Consider the following 24923-nt stretch of genomic DNA (forward strand, 5'->3'; position numbering starts at 1 on the left):
CCCGAAAATCTCTTAGTGGACCAGAGCTCCTCGCAGCCGACGGTGAAGCTCACAGATTTCGGTGATGCCGTCCAGCTGAACTCTACGCCCTATGTTCACCCTCTGCTGGGTAGCCCAGAGTTTGCAGCGCCCGAGCTGGTTCTCGGTGACGCTGTCTCTCCCTCCTGTGACTTGTGGAGTTTGGGGGTGGTGACGTATGTGATGTTAAGTGGAGCGTCTCCGTTCTTAGATGAAAGCGTGGAGGAAACCTGCCTCAACATCTGTCGGCTAGACTTTAGCTTCCCCGACGACTACTTCCAGGGCGTTAGCCAGGCGGCACGGGATTTCATGTGTCTGCTTCTCAGGACCGAGCCTTCTAAGCGGCCCTCGGCTGCCACCTGCCTGCAGGAGCCCTGGCTGAGGCCGGGAGGTGGCCGGCGCTCGGCCGAATGCATCGATACCTCTAGACTCATCTCTTTCATCGATCGCCGCAAACACCAGAATGACCTGCGGCCTCTCGGGGGGATAAAGACCTTCCTGCAAAGCAGGTTACCGCCCCGGATCTGACCAGCATTAATCTCATCCTGTTTCTACTGCCAATTATAAGAAGTCCTGAGCCTATCAAAATGTGTGCTTGCAACCTTGTCTGCCAATCAGAGCCTATTTGGCAGACACTATATAAGATTGATAATCCTCACCCGGTTGATTGCTGCTGCCTCATTCTGAACTACATAAAGACTTTGACCCAGAGATTAAAACGATGGAATATATATAAAATAAATATATATATATATAAATTTTCTCCGATTTGCTGAATGATCAACAAATCAAGATAAATGGACTCCTATTTTGTGTGGAACAAATTGATCTGCACAGCAGTGGTGTCCTGAAGAAAGCGATGCAATGCAGTTTAGCACGAGCAACCTTTTATTTTCCGTTTTGCCTGAGCCAGACAGAGCGAGCCGCTCGGTTTTTGTGCTTTTACAGTGTTCGAAACATTTAAGGTCAAAACCTTTCGTAATGAAACTTAGCATTGGACTATACGACACGTTTTCAGCTGCATATTTGAATGGGAACTGAATCCGTTACATCAAACGAGTTTGAATGAATGCATTATGAATTGTGAACAAATGAATTGAACTATTTTAATTGAAAGCTTGTTGTTTAATTAGTTGCTTATTTGAACAATGATGACTCTTGCCACGTTTAGCTGCAAATTTTGTACGGCTGCAATATAAATCTTTTATTTACTAGAACAAATTGTGTTTATTGTGCAATTGAAAGATCTTTACGCCTTATACTAGTGTCTGCCCTGTTTTTTTGTTTTTTATTCAATGCAACTTCGAGGCTGGAGAAATGAATCCTTTTGGACGACAGCCATACGGCGGCCAATCAGGAATGACTGAATACTGTAAACGCATTCACGATATTTCCAGATCATACAATGTGCAATGTTGTGGATTCATCGGTTTATGCAGCTGTTTTTGAAGACATCCGTCGTACCATTAATAGTAAAACACATCAAATGGCACATATTCGGTGCTGTAGGTTCTGCTGTTGTGATTATTTAATCTGGTCTTTTATTTAGTTAAGTATTATATATGCTCTGTTTCTACAGGGTTGTTATTATTGTCTACATGGCACTTACGCTAGTCACTTTTCTGTTGTTATGCCAAAGTTCTCCATTGTTTCTTTCCCCTATACACACACACACAACTTCAAGTTATACATGATATAGCTGTGACCAGTTGTTTACATGAGTTTCTCATAGCTTTAAGTTTTTATTTCTTTTCCTAGGTGTCCATGTAATTTACATTTCACAGGTTTTACATTTGGTTTTTCTGCACATTTTCGTATTTTTTCGAAACATACACCTCCTATTAGACAATACTAAGCAAGTCTTTGACATTGAACTGATTTTATTGTCATAGCAAGACATCATGGACAAAATGTGAAGCCTTTAAATTATGATATTGATCTTATTTAGTTTTAATGCAAATGTTGGTCTTTTTAGTTGTATGGCCTTGGATTTGTGAGCGATTCGACAGTCTCTGTAGTTCGATTTCACTGGAACAAGATTTGTATGCGGTCTGTAACTATCGGCCTGTTGCTCTCAGTATGTCGATGTCCATTGGAGACAGTGATCCTCAATGCATAATCCGTTTACTTCTGATCTTTAAGATGTTGGAGTGTAATTAAATGTTTGAATGGTGGACCGTGAGTCTTTTCCAATAGGAAAGAACGTTGTTGAATCATCTGTATAGACCCATATCATTTCCCCTAATTTATTTGTCATTGTAAAGTTGTACAGATGCCTTCACAGCACGGGAACTTGGACTGGAAACATTTTTTAAAGCGATTCATTGAATGTCTGATTTTAGTTCTGATCTCATTGTATTTTAATGTATTGTCATTTTAAACGTTTATTTTGGTTATTTTATACTTTTTGCATGTGTATATTTCTTTATACAGAAACCATACGTGCTTACGCGATACGTGCTGTAAATATTTTCTGTTTTGTCATCATTATTTTGGAATTAAACATCTGGAACATTCTCAAGGCTCTTGTGCTTGATCCATTTCATTTTATTCAAACCTTTATATGTATGCATGTTATACACGAGAACCTGGATGCTGGATTTCTAGGCATCTATAAAGAAGTCACAATTTGTAATCCGTAATGGTGATTTGTAGAAATAACTTTTGATAAAAACAGTTGAGTAATTACTGCAAGTGTGACTTTTATTGCATCACAAGAATGAACACTACAGTGGTTTGCATTGTGTACAGAGAATACAAGAGAGAACATAGAGATGCAATATTTTCATTCATTTTAAATAACACAGCAGTAATAATTCACAATGATGCAAGATGTATATGAACCTTAATGCAAAGCTGGTAATGATGTGCATGACATGAGCACATACTGTATGTTTACTCGCCGGGCTGCATGAAAGTGCTTTACAGTATCTGGCATACCAAATGATAATTGACTGGTGGCCAGAACATCTGGCTGACATTTGTGCTGAATTTCGACTTTGTGTAAGTGTTGCTGAATGATAAGCCTGTTGGACTTTAGTTTCATGCATGTGACTATAATAGTAGCGACATTATCAGTCAACAGTAGGGCTTGTTGGGAGCGTCGCTGTATGTATGAAAAAATTGCCTGATGCTGATAACATATCACGAACAAGCAATGCGTGTCTCATGCTCTAGAAGCGATATGTACAGTATTTCAGGCTTATTAGCACAAACAAGCTGTATAACTATGCATGTTTAATATTTCGAAGCTGTGCAATATTAACATGTTTGCCTCATTTACACACAAAACAGAAATACTTCAAATACAAAGCACCCATAGTGTACAGTTTTTATTGTAAATGAAATGCAAAGAAAAAAGATAAAAAAATATATTCGGTCAACATCACTTAATTCAACAAAACAGATATAAGAATGCTTGTGTACAGTGTTGAATTCAGAGTACAATAGTGTAAGACTTGAAAGAACAGCTTTCGTTGCTGAATTATATATATATATATATTACTTTACTTTATTTTGTGTTTTCCAGCACAGTATAGCTACAGTAATACAGTAATGGTTTCAAGCAAATGACACTTTAAGCACTTTAAGTTTGCATAAATTCACTTTAGCCATTATTTTACAGGGTGATTTATAATTCTGATAACTGTTGAGTTTTTTAATAGAATAGCATAAACATCATTTGTGCTACACAGTAACTTTCAACACACATTGGGTGATATGAACCAAACTGAAATGACTTTGATCGCACAGATGCATTTTTAGCATCTTCAGTCATGAAAAACATTTGTTTCAATATTAAATTCAAAAATTAAATTCTCTTTGTAAAACAGAAAAACAGTGTTTCTTTGCCTAACAAAACTACAGTGAACCTTGACCTGTAAAAATGAGTATATTCCTGGGAATATTTCGTTGCATTTAAACTCAAACTGATTAAAAATGGTAGTGATTTTATTTTAGTTTCCCCTACTGAGAAACGATTTGTGTGTTTTAAACTGCACTGTAAAAAGTAAAAGTTGGATTAAATTAAAAATCACTTCAATTGGTAGCACTTTTACCAAAAGTGTAAACTTAAAGTTGCATAAGTCTAATTTTTTTAACAATTGAAGTATTATTTTAAAGTAGATCCAACTTTCTGGAATGTGGCATATTTTTTACTAACACATTTAATAGCTAACATAAAATGCATAACAATTTGATTTTAAAACAAAATTGCTTTTAACTGGAGTGCCTCTTTTTACAAATTGACGTATTTAAATGCTTAAAATCAAACTTTGTTCACTGGAAAGCTTAAACTGCACACAAATGTTGCATAAATCTAATCTAAAGTATTTTCAAAATAAATTATTGGTCCTAAACCACCATCTCCCATCCTACTCCCAACCCATTTTTAAGACTGGAGACTTTCAAAACAATATGAAAGTTAAGACGCATCCTTATACATCACTCTGACATGATTGAAATGATGGTGATGTGGTGATGCGGGGTGCCTGTGAAGTCTTTGGTTATTTGCTCCAGAGTGCTTTGAGTCCTGTGGCTGTTTGTGGTCCAGTAAAGGAGCGTATCAAGGTTTCATGTTTCCACCAATAAGACTAACAATAATTGCTGCTTATACCACGGGTCTGTTGAATGCTTTAATCTGATTGGTTGAGAAATGTTTGCGGGTGTGCATTATTTTTCAATAACCGCACACCTAACTTGTCAAATGTCTTAAAATAAGCACCAGAGCAATGTTTGTGGTAACCGTGGTATAAGCGGAATAATTGACTCCGGTCCTTTGAATTATTTGAAAATAATGCACCTTGGATTACCACCTTGGGTGTGCATGCTTTTCTTATAATTCAATGGCCCATCTTCACTTATTCCTTACATATACAGTAATTTTTTTATTAAACTATACACTAAGATGGTGTACTTGTATATTTAGACTAAAGGGGGCACTGGACTTCATTGTTTTATAAATACCATTTATATTCATAAGGAACAGGAACAGTTTGTTGAAAACTCAGACCTGCCATGGACCTGATTGACATTTGTGTTTTATACACAAAGAGATCTCACTGCTTTACTTGCCGTCTTCCATGATGGTGATGATGGCCGTGCATGTCCTCCATGTTTATTCTGCCCCACACACCAATAACAAACGTCTCGATCTCACATTCGTTCTCACCGCGGGCGATGCGGAAGTAACCGTTTTCACCCCAGTTCTTCCCCCAAGAGTTGGCAGCAATCTGAAAAGTGAAGGAATAACGGGGTTAAATCCCATGTAAACTTACGCTCCACTCGAACATTATTTGATGAATAGCATTTCTTACCCAGTACTTGTGTGTTCTGCCACTGTAATCCCTGTCCTCTCCCCATCTGAAAAATATGTAAGGAAAATCAAGATTCATGAGATATGCTGGGCATTCAATTACAACATTTAATGAAGATCCTCCAGCAGCCACAAACATACATTTTAGAAAAACGAACAAATATAAATTGAAATTATATACAAAAAAATAAATTAATTAATGAAAACGGAGATGCAAAGATCCAAAGTGAGCTTAGTAATTTGGTTACAACGAACACTAGTAGCATATATGTCTGTGTATTATTTGTATTTAAAAGTATTTGTGCATTCATTAAACGTGAACATTTTCTAATAGGCTCTGAAATAGGTGAAATATTTTTACTCTGACGTGCTAGCCAAAAATAAAACAAATAAGGAAAATACTTTTGTCTACCGAAATACAGTACTGTATGTCCTAAAAACCACCCCTGTTGAGAGGAAGACCACAAACTTCAGGAAGCTGGACTCCCCTTTCCGAATCTTAAGTTAAAAACAACCGTGGCCTAAACCTTAACCGTGCCAAGAACTTCCTTATGCTTCTCCACCCGTCCTGGTTCCTAACATCACAGAACGTTCTATTAAATATTTGGGTATTATTATTTAAGTAGTTGTTGACCCTCAATCTTTCAGCATATCAATCACGCCTCCACACTTTTCAGCAGTTTATTTATTAGTTCATCTGAAATATTTGGATTAAATATAGTCCAGCCATGCCCTATATTTATTCTTAGGGAGATTTCCCATTATATTCTGGAACGTATCATTCTGTTCCCAAACACTACATATCTGTCTCCCATCCCCATAGGAGGTAAACTGACATTCCGTACATTCACAAAAAAAAATTCCCTAAATAAGTAATGTTATCTTATATAACACACATTTGGCAAAGGAAAAGCGTGGGTCTGAGTTCTGCAGTGGTCTTTTCTCCCCATATTTTCTGTCCTTCATACCACTGCATCTAACCAGCCCTGACCTGATGTGACTTCGGGCCTCTATGTCTCTATTGTGGGTCAGGATCAACCCATTGAACAATGCCATTTCCATTACATTGAACGCCAATGCGCACTCCACAAACTTTCCCAGGCCATGGGCTTAGCATAACGCGCCACGGTATTTCACAGTAAAAACATTGCAGCCTATATGCACGTCGGCAGTTTATTTGAGCATCTAGAGCAGCGCAAGAACCGCAGCGTCAGCGAATGATGGTAAGGTTTGGTTTTTAGACAGACCACGAGTTATCAACAACACACAGTTAACCAAAATCTGTGTAACAACAGAATCACTACTACTGTACATTGTTTCGGTTTAGTTACTACTGTATATTATTGCAAATTGAGAATGGATGTTTAAAGGGATAGTTCACCCAAAAATGAACATTTTGACATTATTTACTCACTCTCATGTTGTTACATCCCCACATAAATTTCTTTGTTCTGATGAACAGAAAGGAAGATATTTTGAGAAATGTCCGTGGACCCCATTCACTTCCATAGTAGGAACAAAGAACACTATGGAAGTAAATGGGGTCCACGAATGGTTTGGTTACAGATATTTCTCAAAATATCTTCCTTTCTGTTCATCAGAACCAAAAAATCTATACAGGTTTGTAACATGAAAGTGAATAAATAATGACAGAATTTAAATTTTTGGGTGAACTATCCCTTTAAGACATGCTTTATTTGTGGAGATGTTGTTACTTGCACAATATAAAAAGTGATATCTTATATTAGACGCACCTGTTTCAAAAATGAAAAGCAAAAATGCAGAACAATAATAGATAAATCTGAAAGCCTACATTTAATTTTTTGTGTGAAGTTCAGCACATTGCACTTTCCCCAATTATAAAAAAAAAAAGATTAACCATCAAAACTGAATCTAAAGAGCATACATTATTGCAGTTTACTCTCTCTGGTCTAAAATCTCAAGCCATTCAGCAGTGGACAAAGCAATATTCGACTCAAAATAATAGCTAGAGCGCTATCAGACAGCGGGTTCAAGGGGTGTTTGTCTGGGGGCGGAGCATCAAGGTCAGTCAACCAGGTGTTTTGTCTGCTAGCAACAAAAACATGTCTGGAAGGTGTGCTCGGTACCTCTGAAAGGTTATTTCACACAGTCCAAACACCAACAATTGGCAATGTTTCATAAATAAAGCTGGCTGTGTTGGATTCTGCTGATGACATTTTATTGATTCAGTGACTGAAGATGAGAGGTTGTGCAATGCTGTGGGAAAAACATGTCTTACCCTGTTATTCTGACGGAGTGAGTTGCGTGTTTGCGGTACTGCGGCGATTTGTGGTAATTGACATTTGTATGTTTGTAAATTCCACTCTTGTAGACAAAGAAATCCTCGTGGACCTCCATGATAGCTAAAAACAACAGATTACATGTTACTTTAAATACAAACTTCTGAAATAAAATGCAAAGCTGTTTACAGGAAGTTATTTGGCATTGTGACCCATTTTTGACCTTTAAACGTCATTGAATAAATATTTTAAGCCAGCATTCATTCTTATCACGTACAGATACCACAGAAGAAAAAAAATTAGCTACTTTAAAAGCAAAATAACATAACATCCAACAAACATCACGTTCCCCAACAGATCAAAGCGAGATCAAAGTCGTCTCTACTGCAATTGTACTATGTGTTGGATTTCAAGTGGCTTACAGGGCCAGTGCTTAAATTTCAGCTTGATCTCATGGGAATTTGCAACTATTGTATGAATTCGTACAATGTGAACTGTACCAAACGTACAAGTATTAAAAAATGCAATAATGTAGCAACACTCCTAACCATTACCATAGTGGGCAAGCAGATCTTAGTAAACTGTCCAAAGGAGATTGCATGCAAAACACCTCTTAAAATAGTTACTGCTGTGAGAATGTGTTGTAAACTCATTAAACCCTTTACAAACTTTTATGGGTGGACCAGTGACTAACACATTCCAGGTAGACACCCAGTACCTTGCATATTAAGGACTGCATGGCATAATGCCAGCTACATGTGGGTTTTTCCAGACATTTCGGTGAGATCCCCTACACAAACTTTAGCAATCTAACAGTATGGTAAACAGTCTAATTACCCCCCCACACACACACCCTTACACCAGAGACACTTTCATCTCCGATTTCTCAATATCAGCCAGAGGTTAGGCAGAAATTTTGTAAAGATTAGAAATGAAAACTGGCGCGAGTCCAGGGTCCCTCCTGTCTGGAACAATACAACAAAATACTGGCACAGGATCATGGAACACCTGAAAAAAAAACTCACACACACGCGCGCGCGAGTGCACGCACACACCCATTATCCTCTCTTTATTACACACTCATCATATTACTGCACGAGAAGATTTGACAGCATGCGCGACAAGTTCAAACTTAAAGTTTTCCATCTTTTGTCCAAAATGAATGGACGTTTAGGTGGTAAGTAATGAGACATTAAACCAATATGAATCATTCTTGAGTGCACTAACTAGTCATTATCCAAGTGCTTCACTTTTTGGTTTATCATATGGCTCACAGTGTTGCACGAGCACATTCACAAACACAGAAGTCTGGAGAAATCCATACCTTGCACAGGTCCATTATCCATAATCTCCTTCATGATCTCCTTGTCCTGCGAGCGAGAGAAGAATCGACATGTCACAGTGAGTTGAATCTTTTAGTTTGATATACATAAATAGAAATCCCTTCGTATTGTAGATTACTACGGTAAACCATTATTTGGATAAAGAATGGATCGATCATTAACCACACTCCTGTGTCATCTGTGTAAGCTGTAGTGTACAATCTTATAAACTGTATATAATGTAGATCAGTGGTCTCCATCATGGACCCGCCAAAGCACTTAAAGGACACTTCACCTATGCTCATTTTCCAGCTCCTCTAGAGTTAAATATTTGATTTTTATTGTTTTGGAATCCATTCAGCTGATCTTATGGTCTGGCGGTAGCACTTTTAGCATAGCTTAGCATAATCCATTGAATCTGATTGGACCATTAGCATCGCACTTAAAAATAACCAAAGAGTTTCGATATTTTTCCTATTTAAAACTTGACTTTTCTGTAGTTACATCGTGTACTAAGACCAACAGAAAATAAAAAGTTGTGATTTTCTAGGCAGATATGGCTAGGACTATACTCTCATTCTGGCATAATAATCAAGGACTTTGCTGCCGCAACATGACTGCAGGAGGCGTAATGATACGCACTGCCCGAAAATAGTCCCCTGCTATTATAATTTACCAAGGGAACTATTTTCATGCACTTCATAATATCATTGCGCCTCCTGCAACCATTTTATGGTTATGGAAGCAAAGTCCTTGATTATTACGCCAGAATGAGAGTATAGTTCCTAGCCATATCTGCCTAGAAAATGGCAACTTTTAATTTTCTGTCGGTCTTAGTACACGATGTAACTACAGAAGTAGGGATGTTAACCGATGACCGTTTGACTGATGGTTGACCGTATCAACGTTAACCGGTCAAAGTTGTCGGTTGTCGGTTAAAAAAAGGATCTGTAAATTAGGCTATTATAGACAGTGGACTAAACGCTACTACAGTTAGTCATCTCTTTCTTTCCAAGATCTTTTTGTGTGAAGTGAACAAATCCCTCACACTCAGTTTTTCATAACTGGTATGTTTGTACTTTATAAACCAATAAAAAACATTTGGCGTGAGGTCACTGCGTTTGGTTTCGCATGCTCAAAAGGTTTGCGAAAAGTAAATGCTACAGGCTATTTTTTGATAAATTCCTTTATTCGAATAGTAAATAAAATACAGCAATAAAATAATTAAAATTAAAGTCTCTCCTGGTTGTGTTCCAAATTATTAACATTTATGTCTTTAAGGCTAACAGTAAAGTCAGAGTAAGTTTTGTTTCTGTAAATCCTCAGCCATGATTTTTACCACTTTATTAAGTTTTGCTTTGTAGAAAGCATTTTTTTTAAAGTGAATTTCGTTTTGTATAAATTGTATCTTAATTTTAATAAATGTTTCATCAACCAAATGCAATTTAATAGAATTTATTAAATAAAAAGCAAATATAGCAGAGTATATAATTACCGGTCCGTGCATGAAGGCGCTGGCACGGCGCGTTCACTTGCATTGCATTGTTAATTAGAACGCACCTCATCATAAATAAATAAAACTCAGCGTAGGCCTATATGCCTCATACATTAGCATTAAATATCTTTGCTGCATTTGTTCTAGAAAACACAGTGCGAGACCTGCTTTGGCCGGTGCGTCTTTTACACATTCTGAAGGTGCTCGTTTAATCCATTGGTTTTATCGTGTTGCAGTCTATTAGGCAACATTCCGCATAAGATGGGTTTAGATTTGGAAATACATTACATCTATATTTCAGTGCTAACAGAAAAGGTGATGATGATCATCCTATGTCTTTATTATTACTACCCCAAACTAAAGCGCAGTCTCTTCTGAGCTGTCATTTTCTTAAATGAGCCGCGGCAATTTTCAAATGAGCTTCACAAACGCCTTTATTTTCAAGTTCAACGCGATCACCTAGTACCTAACTATTTCGAAACTAAGCACAGCGCCGCGTTTGCGGGACTCATGTTTCGCGCTGTAGGGGATTTAAAAAGTGTTGTGAGGTCTGTGTGTGTGTGTGAGCCGGAGGCAGAGCACAGAGAGATGCGAGATGCGAAATTGCAGGCGCGGCTCGAAATGGCTGTTTTTTTAAATAGCATAGCATATTTTAAACTAATAAGCCTATCGGTTAACCGGTTTCAACCGGCTAATGAGGCTCGGTGGCCGGTCAAGAAAATTTTTTGTTTTCGCCATCCCTATACAGAAGAGTCAAGTTTTAAATAGGAAAAATATAAAAACTCTTTGTTTATTTTTTTGCGCCATGCTAATGGTCTAATCAGATTCAATGGATTATGCTAAGCTATGCTAAAAGGGGTAGCGCCAGACCCTGAGATCAGCTGAATGGATTCCAAAACGGTAAAAATCAAATCTTTGACTCTAGGGGAGCTAGAAAATGAGCCTATTTTCAAAAAAAGTGGAATGTCCTTTTAATAGCCTCAATTTTAATATTTACTAATCACATTTTTATATTAGCTTGGCTCTTTTATGAATGTTAACATTTTAAACAATTATAAAACATATCAACAAGTAAAACAAAATCAACAAGTAAAACAAAAAACATTTTGAGTAGACTATATAAAAAAATAGACCTCCAGATTGTTTTATCCCTTGCTCATAAAAAGGTTGGAGACCCCTGATGTAGACCATGTGTAACGCTAGACAAATGTGTGGTAAGATGTAGCTCAGGGAAGGAATATGTTAAAGTGTGACATGACTGCTAATGTAATCTTGATCTTCAGACATTTGTTGAGTTATTTCTCCCTGTAGCTTTGGTTTGATGGGTTTTGATTGAATGCAGATATGTGCACAAATGCTGGGCGTGAAGGAAAAAACAGTAAATCACTGACACTTTAACCAGTTCTGTTTGTTCTATAGCTGGAGCAATTGCATAATCTTCATAGCTTGCAAATGCACCATATGGGCAAAATATGCGAATACCTTAACAGCAGACAGCAGAGACTCTGGGCCGGATCCGCACAGGATCGGTGCTGAAGTCAGCAGCTACAGTGCGGATCTGGCACGGAGTCATCTGCTGTCTGGGCTTGGACTGGGTCCTCCTAATCAGCTCATGATAGCTGGAATAAAGAGGTCAGTTTGCTTACATTAGATGACAGTCTGTATGGTGGGGTTGACTGATAGATTTCATTTTCGTAGCGGTGGCTGTTCGGGCAATGCGCTGTAGCTTGCCGTTTCCCCCGGCCCACCGCTCGACTCTGCATCATACAGCGAGCTGCTTCAGCAGGGGTCTGCTGGGGCGGAGAAAACGGGTAACAGTCCTCTGTCACTACTCTGAAAATTTAAAATAAAGCGAAGGGGTGCTTTAGTCACAGATACGCAACAGATTATGAGTTTAAAGATAATGCGTGTATAATTACCCTCTTCGCCTTAGGTACCACCAGGCCCCATCGATACGGCCACCTGCACAGCCGTCCTGGTGACGCGTGTCACAGGAAATTAGATTCTGGGGTGAGAGCTGTGGGGTCATGTGACCCATTGATTGAATAGAGATTCTGTCTGACGCCACAGCTACAGTGAATCAGAGAGAATTAGATATAAAACAAACATTACAGTGTTATATAACATACTTAAAACACTTCACTGTGTTTATTTTTTGCATTCATGCTGACTCACCTGCGGTTGAGAAGGCCCAGGATGCATTGCAGTTGCCCTGATCCAACGGCTCGTGGATTTTCCCAGGCCATTTTTCTGCTGCGTTGAAGTGACTTGGCATATAATCGTTTCCATTCATATTCATCTGCAGAACATGAAGCAAGACTTTTTGAAGACTTTCTGGATAATACAGCTTTGGCTGTGATTTCAAACATAGTGAAGCTGATTTTAAGCTGGTTGCCAACAAAGAAATGTATACAAATATATATTGTAGCAACAAAATAATGACAGACTTTTCTTTTTTTGTATGAACTATCCCTTTAAGATGGTATGGCCAGCTGCCACAGTAGCTGGTTTGTTGTGGTCTACTAAAAGTTTCCATAAATGCATCCATGGTGTGATTCCAATGTGATATTTTGGCTTTGGCGACACATAAACAATCAATTCCAGTGTATCCCTTAAAAAAATTAAAGGACATCGGGAGCTCCAACGTCCAAGATTTTCATGGGCAAAATTAAAGTGTGTACACAAAGGCAATTACGCCAGCGGCTGGCATATGTTTTCAATTGTATCCAATTGAAGCACAGCGCTTTCCAAAAACACCAGCAGCTGGCATTTTTTTTGCACTGAGCTTCTGCACTCTGCGTTTTTTCCATGCCCAGAGATGAAAAATGTTCAATTTTGGGTAAAACGCTCAGCGCGCCAATGTCACTTCTCACTTGGCCTTCCAATCACAGTGGAGAAGGGGCGGGACAAATATCACAACAAGCAACCGGCGCATTGCTCAACGACTGACAAACAAAACATAAGTATCATAGCAACCAAAGATTTGTGAATTTTAAGTGTTTTCTGAATTATTCCAATGGCGAGAGCGTCAAAGTGGCCGGAAGTCATAATTTTTTCAATTGGAGCCGGCGTGAGCTCCGACGATCAGTGGCATGGCACGTCATGTACAGTGTGAGCGTTGAGGAGAGTTGAAATCAGTTCAAATTTATGGTAATGAGCTATGACACGGTTTGGCGCAACCAAATGGAAGGCGGAAACGCTCAGCGCCAACCAATCGGCAGCCAGAGCTTTTATTGAGGCTCTCGCTGGTGTCGTTGTGAACGAACAGTAAGCATTCCAGTAATCTCAATAGTCAATCAATACAATACTCAACACAATAATCTCATCTACGAGTAGCTCCTTCTGTCAAATTTCTCAAATGTATGGAATAAGGAATTCACTTTCTCTCATAAGAAATAAATCACCAGGCTACTGTACAACTTTCCCTCTTTGGTAATACACAGCAGCTGGTTATTGTCCTCCTACATTCCAGCCTTTGATATTGTCATGATTCTCCTTGACAACTAACAGATATGATCTTGTGGAATGCCGGTGCTTGTCAGGTGACCTGCATTGCAGTGATGAATTGTAGGCCCCTGTAGGGCCACAGCTCGCAGCACTGCTAGACACACCAATAGTAACCTAATGACTGAAGTGTGCGTGTATGTGTGTGTGTAAGAGACTCTTTTCCACTAAATGATCATGGTTTTAACTCTGGAGTCTGCACATGACCATGAACCAGAACCTACTTTTACGGATTTGTGAACCAAAGCTGATGCAAATAAGTTGATAACCACATAACCTGCCCACAAACAAATATGTAAGACCTCAGACTTTGTTTAAGACATGACACGTTTTGAGAGCATACTGTTAAATCCTTTCATTTAGAGTTGTCATTGCATTTACATTACATGTATGCATTTGACAGACACTTTTATCCAAAGCGACTTAAAGTGCATTACAAGGTATACACTTTTACCAGCATGGCTTCAAACCTGTGACCTTTTGCCCTGTTAATGCAATGCTCTACCTCTAGCAATTCAGGCGCATTTTGTCCTGCTTTAAAGGTGGTATGTGTACATTTTAGCAGCATCTAGTGGTGAGATTACGAATTGCAGCCGACAGTTCACTCCTCAATTTCAAAACGCATATGGAAGCCATTACAGGACAAACATGTCATTGTCTGAGACAACGTAGGGATGAAACGTGCCATTTAGAGCTACTGTAGATACATGACGGCGACTTCCATGTAAGTGAACCCGCGGTGTATGTAGATAAAAACGACTCATAGGTTATAAAAACAATACAGTTTATTTTATATTGCAGTTTTGCTCAAATAAAACTATTATGGTTGGACAGAAGAAAGTAGCTGTCCAAATAAACAGGATACCCCTACCGAGGGGTGAAAGTGCGGGAAACGTATTCTCTTTGATTTTTCGCATTCTTTGATTATGAGATTGTCTCTTACATAACATATTATTGTGGATCAAGAATATTTCTGCAGCCTCATTGAGCCACATCAAATGTACAGAGCCAGACAGTCCCACACGGGATGCACTGTCCCACAATGCACTGCAAATAGCTGATGCATCACAGAGATCAAAGAACGGTCTGACTTCTAAATCCTTCCTGATATTCTCGCTTTGATGGTTTATAAGGGCACGTTGCATTACGGCAGAGACTGTTATGGTGAAGGCTGTGAGAATGGGTAATCAGAGAGCCGTCAATGGGAATAATCATGAAAGAATGGGAAGAGATTATCTGATCTGTAACCGTCTCTGTTAATTCGGGTGCTGCTGATGTACGATGACTCACCTGCATCTCATTCATGTTCATAATGGTTCGGGACGGGCGCTGTGTGCCTAGACGATACCGCAGACCCTCGTCCAGGGTCATACCCCAGAACTGACTGTAGTTTGCTGCCTTCCAACTAGAGAGGGAGATAGAGAGAGAATAGATGGCATAACTTTGTGCACTTTGTGTTATTAACATCATCATGGCACAGCACACTATTTTTAGCTCAGTTATTATCTGTTAATTCTAGAGCATGAGATAACTACATGCGCTTCCTGAGCAGAGCGAGAAAATGTCTAGCGCTTACCCATAATCTCTTCCGTTGATTTCCTGGATCATGTCAACATCTATCAGACAAGCATGATGCTCACATTCCCAGCTTCCATTCGGACCACATGTACTGCAGGAGATGAATACAAAACTATAAGTGGACTGAAGCTTACTAAGCCAAAGTTCATGCCATTTAAGTCCCTCACTGTTTTGTGTTTACCAGCCCATTATCTGAAGACTAAAATAACTTGGAGATGAACTTTTAGATTACATTTTAAACTCTGGGTCAATTGTTTTTCTAAAAGTCAAACTTTTACAATAACAAACTATTTTTTCATGCCCCTATAAGTTGGCATGATAGTAATATGCCAAATGATACGGACAAATTGTTGATGGTTGAAAAATAATAAACAATGTGGACTGTGTGTGTGTGTGTGTGTGTGTGTGCGTGCGTGCGTGTGTGAGAGAGAGAGAGAGAGAGAGAGAGAGAGAGAGAGACTGTAGTCCTTTAAAGGCACTCTTGAAGAAACTTCCATTTTTAGTCAGTCTGTGTTAGGAAGGAGTTTTAAAAGAACATGGATAAAAGGAAATAATGCCTTTGGTCACTGCTCCTGAGTTATTACTAGAAATAGTCATATCTAGCGAAGTCATATTAGACTTTAGGAGATAACTTGTCCCATATATCCTGAATCTTTCATGAATGAGACACAAGTTTTTTTTCTGCTGGCAGCTGATAAACAGATGATAAAACCCCATAGACATAGACAAGGGACAATACAAGAGTCAAATCTAAAGACAAGAATGTCATACAGTAGACAAAAGCAACCCTTAGCAACATCCTAGCAACCAAATCACAGTGCCACATACATCCTGAAAAGAAAGCCAAAAGATCGCCACCTGGTGGCTGGCTGCAGTAACCCCGCCCTCTGAGCCAAATTTAGAAACCATCAGTGGCGGCTGGTGACTTCTCTTCTGAGTTATTAAATCAATAAAGTCTGAGTTTATATAAACTTTTAAATAGAATGTGTTTACAATGGAAGTTAATGGAGACATGTTGTCTATCTTTTTTACGGTTTATACCAGGGTGCCCAAACTTTTTCTACCAAGGGCAAAAATTAAAACCTGACTGAGGGCCGTGGGTCGAAAGTAAATGTTTCTGCGTTATATTAAAATTAAAGTTGCTCTGATACTCCTAATTGATAATTTTCTAATATTTAAAGGGACAATGTGTAAATATTTTATTTGTCAAAATCAATGTCTTATTCATATATGTCCTCGTTGGTGTCAAATGACCTCTGCCAGTGATCTGTCTTTTCTTTGTAAGCTTAGAATTTCTTCTCTTTACTTACATTGAACGGGTAAGTCCAAGAAAACTTCCATGTCGTTCCGCCATATTGAAAAACTATAATAGCAGCGAGGGACAAAATGCACTAGCCTACCGCAACGCGTTTTTGTTCAAAACACGTGAACCAGCTGAAACGGACAAGGAGATCAGTGATTACATAACGGCTACCATAGTTGCAACACGCATTTGGAAAAGCGAGGCGCTAGAGAGCACTATTCGTTTGAATGCAAAATACAATTTCACCACTAGATGGGGGAAATCCCACTTACTGTCCCTTTAAAGCAAACATTACTCAGTCCTTCCCTAAAAACGGGGAGTTTTTTTGTTATTGTTGCAGGCAAAAATCCTTGATCTTGGCGGCACATTTTCTTAAAAAATGCAATGGAATATGCGGGATATTTATGCAATTTTATGCAATGAAATTGCAGGAACTTGCAAAAATTGCGCTAACTTGCAAAAACGGTTTGCTGCTTTTGAAACTTTTCAATGATGTTCATGTCACATAATCACATCACTTCATAATGTTCCCATGGCAACAGGGGACATGGCTGCGATCGTGTGAAGTAAATGCAACATTTTAAAATTTTCTGCTTAGATAGATATATGTGATTTTTGCTATGAAAATGCGGGGATTATAAAATCAATCGAACCCCTGCATATTTTGCGCATGGAAATCGGCAATTTATGCTCCGAAAGTGCGGTGTATTTGAAAAAAATGTGGCCCCCGCATAAATATGCAGACTTTGGGTGATTTTGGGTTGAATCATGCGATTGCATAATTGCGTTTTTCTGGAGGGACTGAAATTACTCTCTTTATGCATAATGCACTAATGCAGTTTAATTTTTAAAGATAACTGTTGTAAAAAAAGAAATCATTTTGCCAGTCATTTTTACATTTCCTTTTGTCTGTGTGCCACTGCCTCGACCTCTCCATTATTAGCCTATAGTACCTGATTTTGTTAAAGGGGTCATATTATGAAATTTTTTTAAGATGTAAAATAAGTCTTTGGTGTTCCCAGAGTGCTTATGTGAAATTTTACCTCAAAATACCCCACAAATGATTTACTATAGCATGTTAAAATTGCCACTTTGTAGGCCTGAGCAAAATTGTGCAGTTTTTATGTGTGTCCTTCAAAATGAAATCAGCTGATGAAATTGAAACTCAATTGTGCTGTGAATTATCTTTTCTCTCTTTCATTGTCTTTGCACTAAATGGCAGTGCCGTGGTTGGATAGTGCAGATTAAGGGGCGGTATTGTTATAATTGACCTCGCTACCTACCTCACAAAACATGCAAAATCCGAACGACCTAATTTTCACATGCGTGCAAAGAATGGTTTACTAAAGCAAAGTTACTGTGTTGATCTTTTTTATGTTTTCAAGGTTGATAGAAGCACTGGAACCCAAATATAGCATTTAAACATGAAAAAAGTATTTTTTCATTTTCACGCTATGACCCCTTTAAGTTTCGTGATGCATGCTATACACCTTCAAATATGCTTCTTTATAAAAAATGTATTCACTTTAATTCCTCGCATTTAATTTCAATTTAAATTTTTGTAATGTACAAAAAAAATATGTTACATTTTAGTAAATGTTTAATTAAAAATTTGAACATGTGTGTCAATATGTCGATGACTTTTTAAGAGCTTAGCTTATACTGTATTACCAACAGTAAATGTAAAATTCTAGTTGTACCTTGTTTGTTATGATCGCTGAATTGACTAATCATTCACAGTATTTTGCAGGCAAATACCTCATCAATCACAGAAGTGCAAATATGTCAACACACAAATCATTATCCAGAAAACAAACATTATCTACAGTGATCTGTCAGGAACCAACCGTAAAAGATTGTGAATGTGCAACGTCTGCTGGTTTTGACTGGGGGCAGCAGGTAACATCTTGCCACTGCAAAGGTAAACATTATTTACCTTTGCTGTGGCACGAAAACTCTTTGAAGGTTTGTCAAATGACAAGATTTCAGACACATAAAGTCACACACCAGTCCACATCAGCAACTAAAACTCAATGGGTAAAAAAAAGTTCAAAAGTGTCATGTGACCTCAAGTGTCTTACAAGAGCGTAACCCTTAAAGGAAAACACCACTGTTTTTTAATATTTTGCTATGTTCTTACCTCAACTTAGATGCATAATACATACCTATCTTTTTTCAAGTGCACTTTTAATCGTTGCAGAGCGCTTCTTAAATTGTTAGCATTTAGCCAAGCCCCATTCATTCCTATGGCTCCTAACAAAAGTTTTATTTTGTGCCACCTTAACTTACTGGTGTAACTACTCATGTAACAGTCTTTAAATAGGGAAAGCATGGAAGTGTTTGGTGGCTTCTAAATTCATCCCTGTTTGGATCCTAAGGAATGAATGGGACTAGGCTAAATGCTAACACATTCACGACACGCTGTATAAGATTAAAAGTGCACACATTGAAAAAAAGATAGGTATGTATTAATTTGTCTAAGTTGAGGTAAGAACGTCATAAAATATTGAGAACGGTGCCGTTTTCCTTTAAATCCAGAATCCCGATATAAGTCTGACACTCACACAATCTGGTTGATGTCCCCTGTGTTACAATGTAGATATATTTGTGTGTTTTCTCTGTATTTACATTTCACCGTAATCTCTCAACGATGACTACAGAATGGATGTATGGGCTTTAGATCTCATCTGGTGATTGGCTCATGTGCTGTCGCCCTACTCAAGCATGCAGATAGGGGACCAGAGGAAAGCTATGAAAATGGAGATTAAACTGTCTGAATCAAGCTGTTACAGGCCTGACTGAGAGTAGCAGAATTTGTACACTTACTAAGATCATTCATACATATACAAAAGTGACCATGGCTAGAGCTTCACCACCAGCACATCTATCAATCTGCTGACAGAGATTTTACATGAGCCATCAGACCTGCGAGCACTACGGGCCAGTCGCACAGCACAGTCCAGTGAGGCCTGAACTCAGGAAATCTCAGGATTACAGAGGTGAATGTGAACCAGTACGAAACAACAACTCTGCTGGGACTGCAGCCAATATTTCATCAAGCTCTTCCACCACAGGAAGCATATCCATAAATACAACTCTTGGAGAATGTGAAAGAGATTTGCATCAAACAAGAACTGAAGAGGGTGCAGATAACAGGGAAATGACTGGAGGTGCCGATCTTGTGGTCGGTGTGATCGTACAAAGCATCGTCACGCCAAACTGACAGATAAAATCATATCACATCTGCCACACACTGGGTCAGACATACAAACAAAATTAATAGACAAGCATGTCTTACTTTAAATTCCTCTACTACAACACTTTCTAAAGGAGTTTTGTGTTAGTAGTAAATTTCCAGTAATAAAATACCTAAACATCAAAGGCTTTGCATTGGAAAATTCCTATACTGGCATCTCAACTATAGCTGATCTGCAAACAGGTACATGAAATATTTGACCTCCATGTGAACACAGTACACCAAAAGACAAAAAGTCATGATGGCACCACACAGCATATATTCCCAGGGACAATGCTCATATCACCACTGTGTGAAGAAACCTTGACATGGGGGTCCTGAATTCCTGCTGTCCTATTTTGTCTAAACATCATCGGTTTCTCATGAGAAATGCACAATATAGTGAAATAACACAGGAAGGTCAGATGCCTTTACACCAATAAACACCAACCCATCCAACCTGGATGAGGACACAGGGAGAGGGATAAAGAGAAAATGTATGAATGTGTAATACATGATTGTGGAGCGTGTTTGTACCATGTGTCAGGATAACAAGGGCACTAAAGGTAAAACAGACGCTTTTAACCCCAGCCCTGGGAGATGAGGAATGTGTGTAATCTTTCAAGGCCCCACACTGTTTTAAAAAAGAGTCTCGAAATCCTGCCAACATACAGTACAGTATGCTGTTGACAGTGGCTTTGTAACGCCAGTGCCCTTAAAGAGGTGTTATGTTAAAAGCTGAGAAAAGACAATAAGGATATACAGTTTGAGGTTTTTGATTTGAAACTTACCATAAGTTACAGTTCTCTTTGTAGGTTGCTCCTGGGTGAAACCTGTGGCCGTTTCTTTCACAGGAATCTGAAATAAACATCAAGAACTCAGCATGAATTAATCTGCACACGGCAAAATTTAAATTTTGACTTCATTTAACTTTTTAAAAAAAGTGTCAAATCATACAGCAAAAAAAATCTAATATATTTTTTAATATATTTTAAAATATGCAAAAAATGGGCAACAAATATATCTGCTGAAAGAAAATTTTAAATATGTTTACAAAAATGTATTTTTCACCAATATATGAAAAAAATTTGCTTAATTGGTTTGAAAAGGTTAAAATTAAATATATTTTCAACTGCAAAAATATACTTTTATATTTTATGCATATTTATACATTTTATACATTAGCCAGAATTTTTTTTTGCCACGTATGGGTTGTAAAATTAGAAATGTATTTGTTGCCCCTGAAATACATTTTGACATATATGTTAATATATAAATATATTTTAAAATGTAAAAATATATTTAATTAAGCTTAACTTTCTACAAAATGTTTTGAGCATATATATATTTAAAACTAGGGGTGGGCGATAAATCGCCTGCGATGTGTATCTCATCAGTAAATCCGGTTTTGTGATTAGTAGTCAATCGCCATCACCTGCTTTCAAATGGAGCGGCATTTACTGCACAGAGCCATATTTCACAGAGAAGTGAATCATAATCATGGACAAATCGCCTCCGATAATGTATGCGATTTTGGCGAGCTTCTCAGTGAAATATGGCTCTATGTAGTAAATGGCGCTCCATCTGAAAGCAGGTGATGGCGATTCACTACTAATCACTGAACCATCTTTACTAATGAGATACGTATGAGAATCGCAGGCGATTTAGCACCCACCCCTATTTAAAACCTATTAAGTTTTGGTCAGAGAAATGTATTTTTAAGTTGAATTAACTCAAAAGCCAACCAGGTAACTTACATTTTTAAGTTAAACCAACTTTTTCACAGTGTCCACAAACAAAAATCTGGTGAGGTTGAAGTGGAAAAATCAATAACTACAGTAGGCTACATATAAGCATTTGAGAGACACCAAAGTGACTTATAGTTTCCTCGAGCTATACCAGTATGTGTGATTCCTGGGATCGAACCCATGACCTTTGAGTTTCTAATGCAATGCAAGTGAGCTTGAGCAATCTTTCATTTATGTCTGATATCTTCAGTAGAGTAGTGAGCTACTGTAGCGCTTGAATGTTTTCCTTGTATTCCTGAACTATTCCAGAAGCTCTGCTGTTGTCGTCATGGCTTGGCAATCTCATTTAGAGATTGCCACACTGCCTGGATAAACGTGGGGAAAATATTTTTTTATCTTCTAGATATTTAAGTGTTCACTACAGTGAACATACTTTAAAGCACATGTTGCAGAGTTGCCTGGTAGGCTGACCATACGTGCCATTCTTCCCGGCGTTTCGAGTGCGTCTTCCGGAAGTCGTATTTGTCAACCGCATACGTCATCGACGGTTATTATTTCAGGTGCTATTTCAAAAAAGCAATCATTACATTTCAAGGTAAGATTACAACTACGATTGTATGTCATATGGTTTTAACTGAAATGTGAGAATCTTGATGACGTATTCGGTTTTAAAAATTACGACTTCTGGAAGACGCACTCGAAATCCTGTCCAGGACGCGTCCGGGAAGAACGGCACGTACTGTATGGTCATCCTATTGTCCGGTTACATTAGAGCAGTGGTACTCAATTCCAGTCCTCGAGCCACCCCTCCCAAAATGCTTCAGATGTCTCCTTGAGATATGAAACACCTGATTCCACCCATCGCGATCCTTCCAGAACAGGGATGAGCAACTTCGCTCCTGGAGGGCCGGTGTCCTGCAGAGTTTAGCTCCAACTTGCCTCAGCACACCTGCCTAAAAGTTTCTAGTATGCCTACTAAGACCTTAATTGGCTGCTTCAGGTGTGTTTAATTATGGTTGGAGCTAAACTCTGCAGGACCGCGGCCCTCCAGGACCGAAGTTGCCCATCCCTGATCCAGAATGTTTGAAACATTTCCTTAATTAACACACTTACAAGCTGATGAACTGAATCAGGTGTTTTATATATGGAGGCATCTAAAATGTTCTGGGAGGAGAAGGGGCCCGATGACTGGAATTGAGAACCACTGCATTAGAGAATCAACTCACAGGTTAATCTGACAATTACCAAAACCATCACATTCAACCAGCAGGTCAACAGTTTTGTAGGTTATGTTTAAGCAACAATTCCCTCCTTTTGAACTGTGCTTTCATGTTCTGTACTGTATACCAAAGTGCCTTTCAACAAAACATTAAGTGATTTACCAAAGTAAACGTGCCCAGTGATCCATGAAGTCATTCCTGCCCTATAGACATGATTTTCCCTCCTTAAGCAAACACACATTGCACACATACCTGTTGTGATCTCTCCCTGCCTAAAGTCATCCTGTCCACCCCCCAAACCTCTTTTGTACATTACAGGCATTCTTTCGGTTGACCTCCATTTATTGCCCTCTACCTTCTGATCTTCTATCCTGTTCTTTTCGTGAGAAGGCTACTGTTCGCTTTTCATTATTAGATCTACAGCTGAACATGTAACACCTCAGTGGTAATATACAACCACAGAGCGAAGGCCGTGAACCAACAGCGGTAAGAAAACATTAACAGGAAAAAATGTGGACTCAGGTTTTCCATTAAACCTTTGGAGAATGACTAACCCTTTACGGCATCATTTGGCGTCACTTGTTCAGTACACAACGATACTTACGGAGGTTGGGAGGAGGTGTTGTCCCCAAACAGTGATTCCAGAAGTCAGGACAACAGTCGGCAACGGTGCGGTTGCAGAACAGGTCGCAGTAGCAGATCGTATCCATGTACGGGACAGTGCATTGGTCATTTCTGCCCGGACAGCAGCCTCCCCTCCTCTGGCAGTAGGAGCCGTAGGGATCTCGGATTCCCCTGGAGTGCAACGGTGGGGCCAGGTCTCGTCTGGTGCGGATACCTGTCGACGTTCCCCCTTCCAACAGCAGGAGGAGCACTGTGATGACGGCCAGCATCAAAGCTTTCCACATTGCTTATCTGTCATAAAGAAATCAATACAGCAAAACATTAGTCTCAAAATTCAAATCAGAATTGAATTTGGAGCATTACGCTCAAATAACGCACCATCACGCTGCAAAAATAAACAAGTCATTCCAACGAATATGATTACAGTAGAAATAACATTTGTTCGTCCATTTGTGACATTTGAGCAGATACAAAAAAAGAGAGGGTGGATCTTTGATGGAGCGATACAAAGAGAAACGTCAATGCTACTGTAAGCATGAGCACTTGTTTTGCACCCTTTCCTGCGAGGATAAAAGCCAACAATTTGGAATATAAACATGTCTGATAAACAGACGCTTCTCTGATGCTTATTTTTAATAACTCATCTTTCAAACACAATAGCGCTGTGACAGCATAGACAAAACAGAAATGAAAGAAATGCGAAGAATTAAGCGAGAAGTATCATGAACTTCAGATTGTCTGAGTAGGAATTACATAAACACTTCAATGTAGGAAAATGTGATTTAACCAAAGAGGTCAGCTGGTCTCTCAGCATGATGCCAGGATGGGAGACCATCTAGACCAGCCTAAACCTGCAAAGACCAGCAAACCACCCTAGGCCGTTTTTACAGCAGGGATGTCTAAAGTACTTCTATAACTTTATCCAGAGTTTCTGTGAGACGGTCAATTTATTGAGGTGTGTACAGTAAGCAGGGTGGTGTCGTGACTCAGGCTTTGAGTTCAGTCAACTTCCAGACCAGTTTTGATTTGCTTGTTACAACATCCAGGAAAGACTCAAAGGACTGAATACCGCCGTCTGTGTTGTCATACGTGAGGCTCTTCCAAGAATTTATAGAGAGCCCAAAGGTCAATAAAATGCTCAGTGACTAAAAGTAATTTACTTGTCTGCATTTGCAAGTCTCAAGGCATTTCAACACAATCTCATGATAATTCGTACAAATTGTACGAGGTTATATTTTCGTACAACCACATTTGTACATTTTTCCACTCCCCCATATGACGTTCGTGTTAGGTTTAGTTTT

The 24923-nt window shown here is 38.7% G+C and overlaps 2 protein-coding genes across 7 annotated transcripts in view; one reads left to right on the forward strand and one right to left on the reverse strand.

Annotated features, from left to right (window-relative positions):
• trioa (trio Rho guanine nucleotide exchange factor a) overlaps window positions 1-3858 on the forward strand; it is a 108271-nt gene extending 104413 nt beyond the window's left edge. For all 6 annotated transcript variants that reach the window (XM_065291513.2, XM_065291543.2, XM_065291505.2 and 3 more), the window contains one exon: window positions 1-3858. In XM_065291513.2, the coding sequence (XP_065147585.1) occupies window positions 1-546 (546 nt within the window). In that variant the 3' untranslated portion in view covers window positions 547-3858.
• Window positions 3336-24923, reverse strand: part of tinagl1 (tubulointerstitial nephritis antigen-like 1) — a 25656-nt gene continuing 4068 nt past the window's right edge. The window contains exons 2-12 of the mRNA XM_065291582.1: window positions 23603-23913; window positions 20822-20888; window positions 15491-15583; window positions 15205-15319; window positions 12586-12709; window positions 12330-12480; window positions 12057-12243; window positions 8918-8963; window positions 7593-7716; window positions 5334-5379; window positions 3336-5249 (exon numbers count right to left, since the gene is read on the reverse strand). Of these exons, the coding sequence (XP_065147654.1) occupies window positions 5076-5249; window positions 5334-5379; window positions 7593-7716; window positions 8918-8963; window positions 12057-12243; window positions 12330-12480; window positions 12586-12709; window positions 15205-15319; window positions 15491-15583; window positions 20822-20888; window positions 23603-23906 (1431 nt within the window). The 5' untranslated portion in view covers window positions 23907-23913 and the 3' untranslated portion in view covers window positions 3336-5075. The remainder of the gene's footprint in view (window positions 5250-5333; window positions 5380-7592; window positions 7717-8917; window positions 8964-12056; window positions 12244-12329; window positions 12481-12585; window positions 12710-15204; window positions 15320-15490; window positions 15584-20821; window positions 20889-23602; window positions 23914-24923) is intronic.

The sequence above is a fragment of the Paramisgurnus dabryanus genome, chromosome 19 (assembly GCF_030506205.2).
Source record: "Paramisgurnus dabryanus chromosome 19, PD_genome_1.1, whole genome shotgun sequence".
NCBI classification, from domain to species: Eukaryota; Metazoa; Chordata; class Actinopteri; order Cypriniformes; family Cobitidae; genus Paramisgurnus; species Paramisgurnus dabryanus.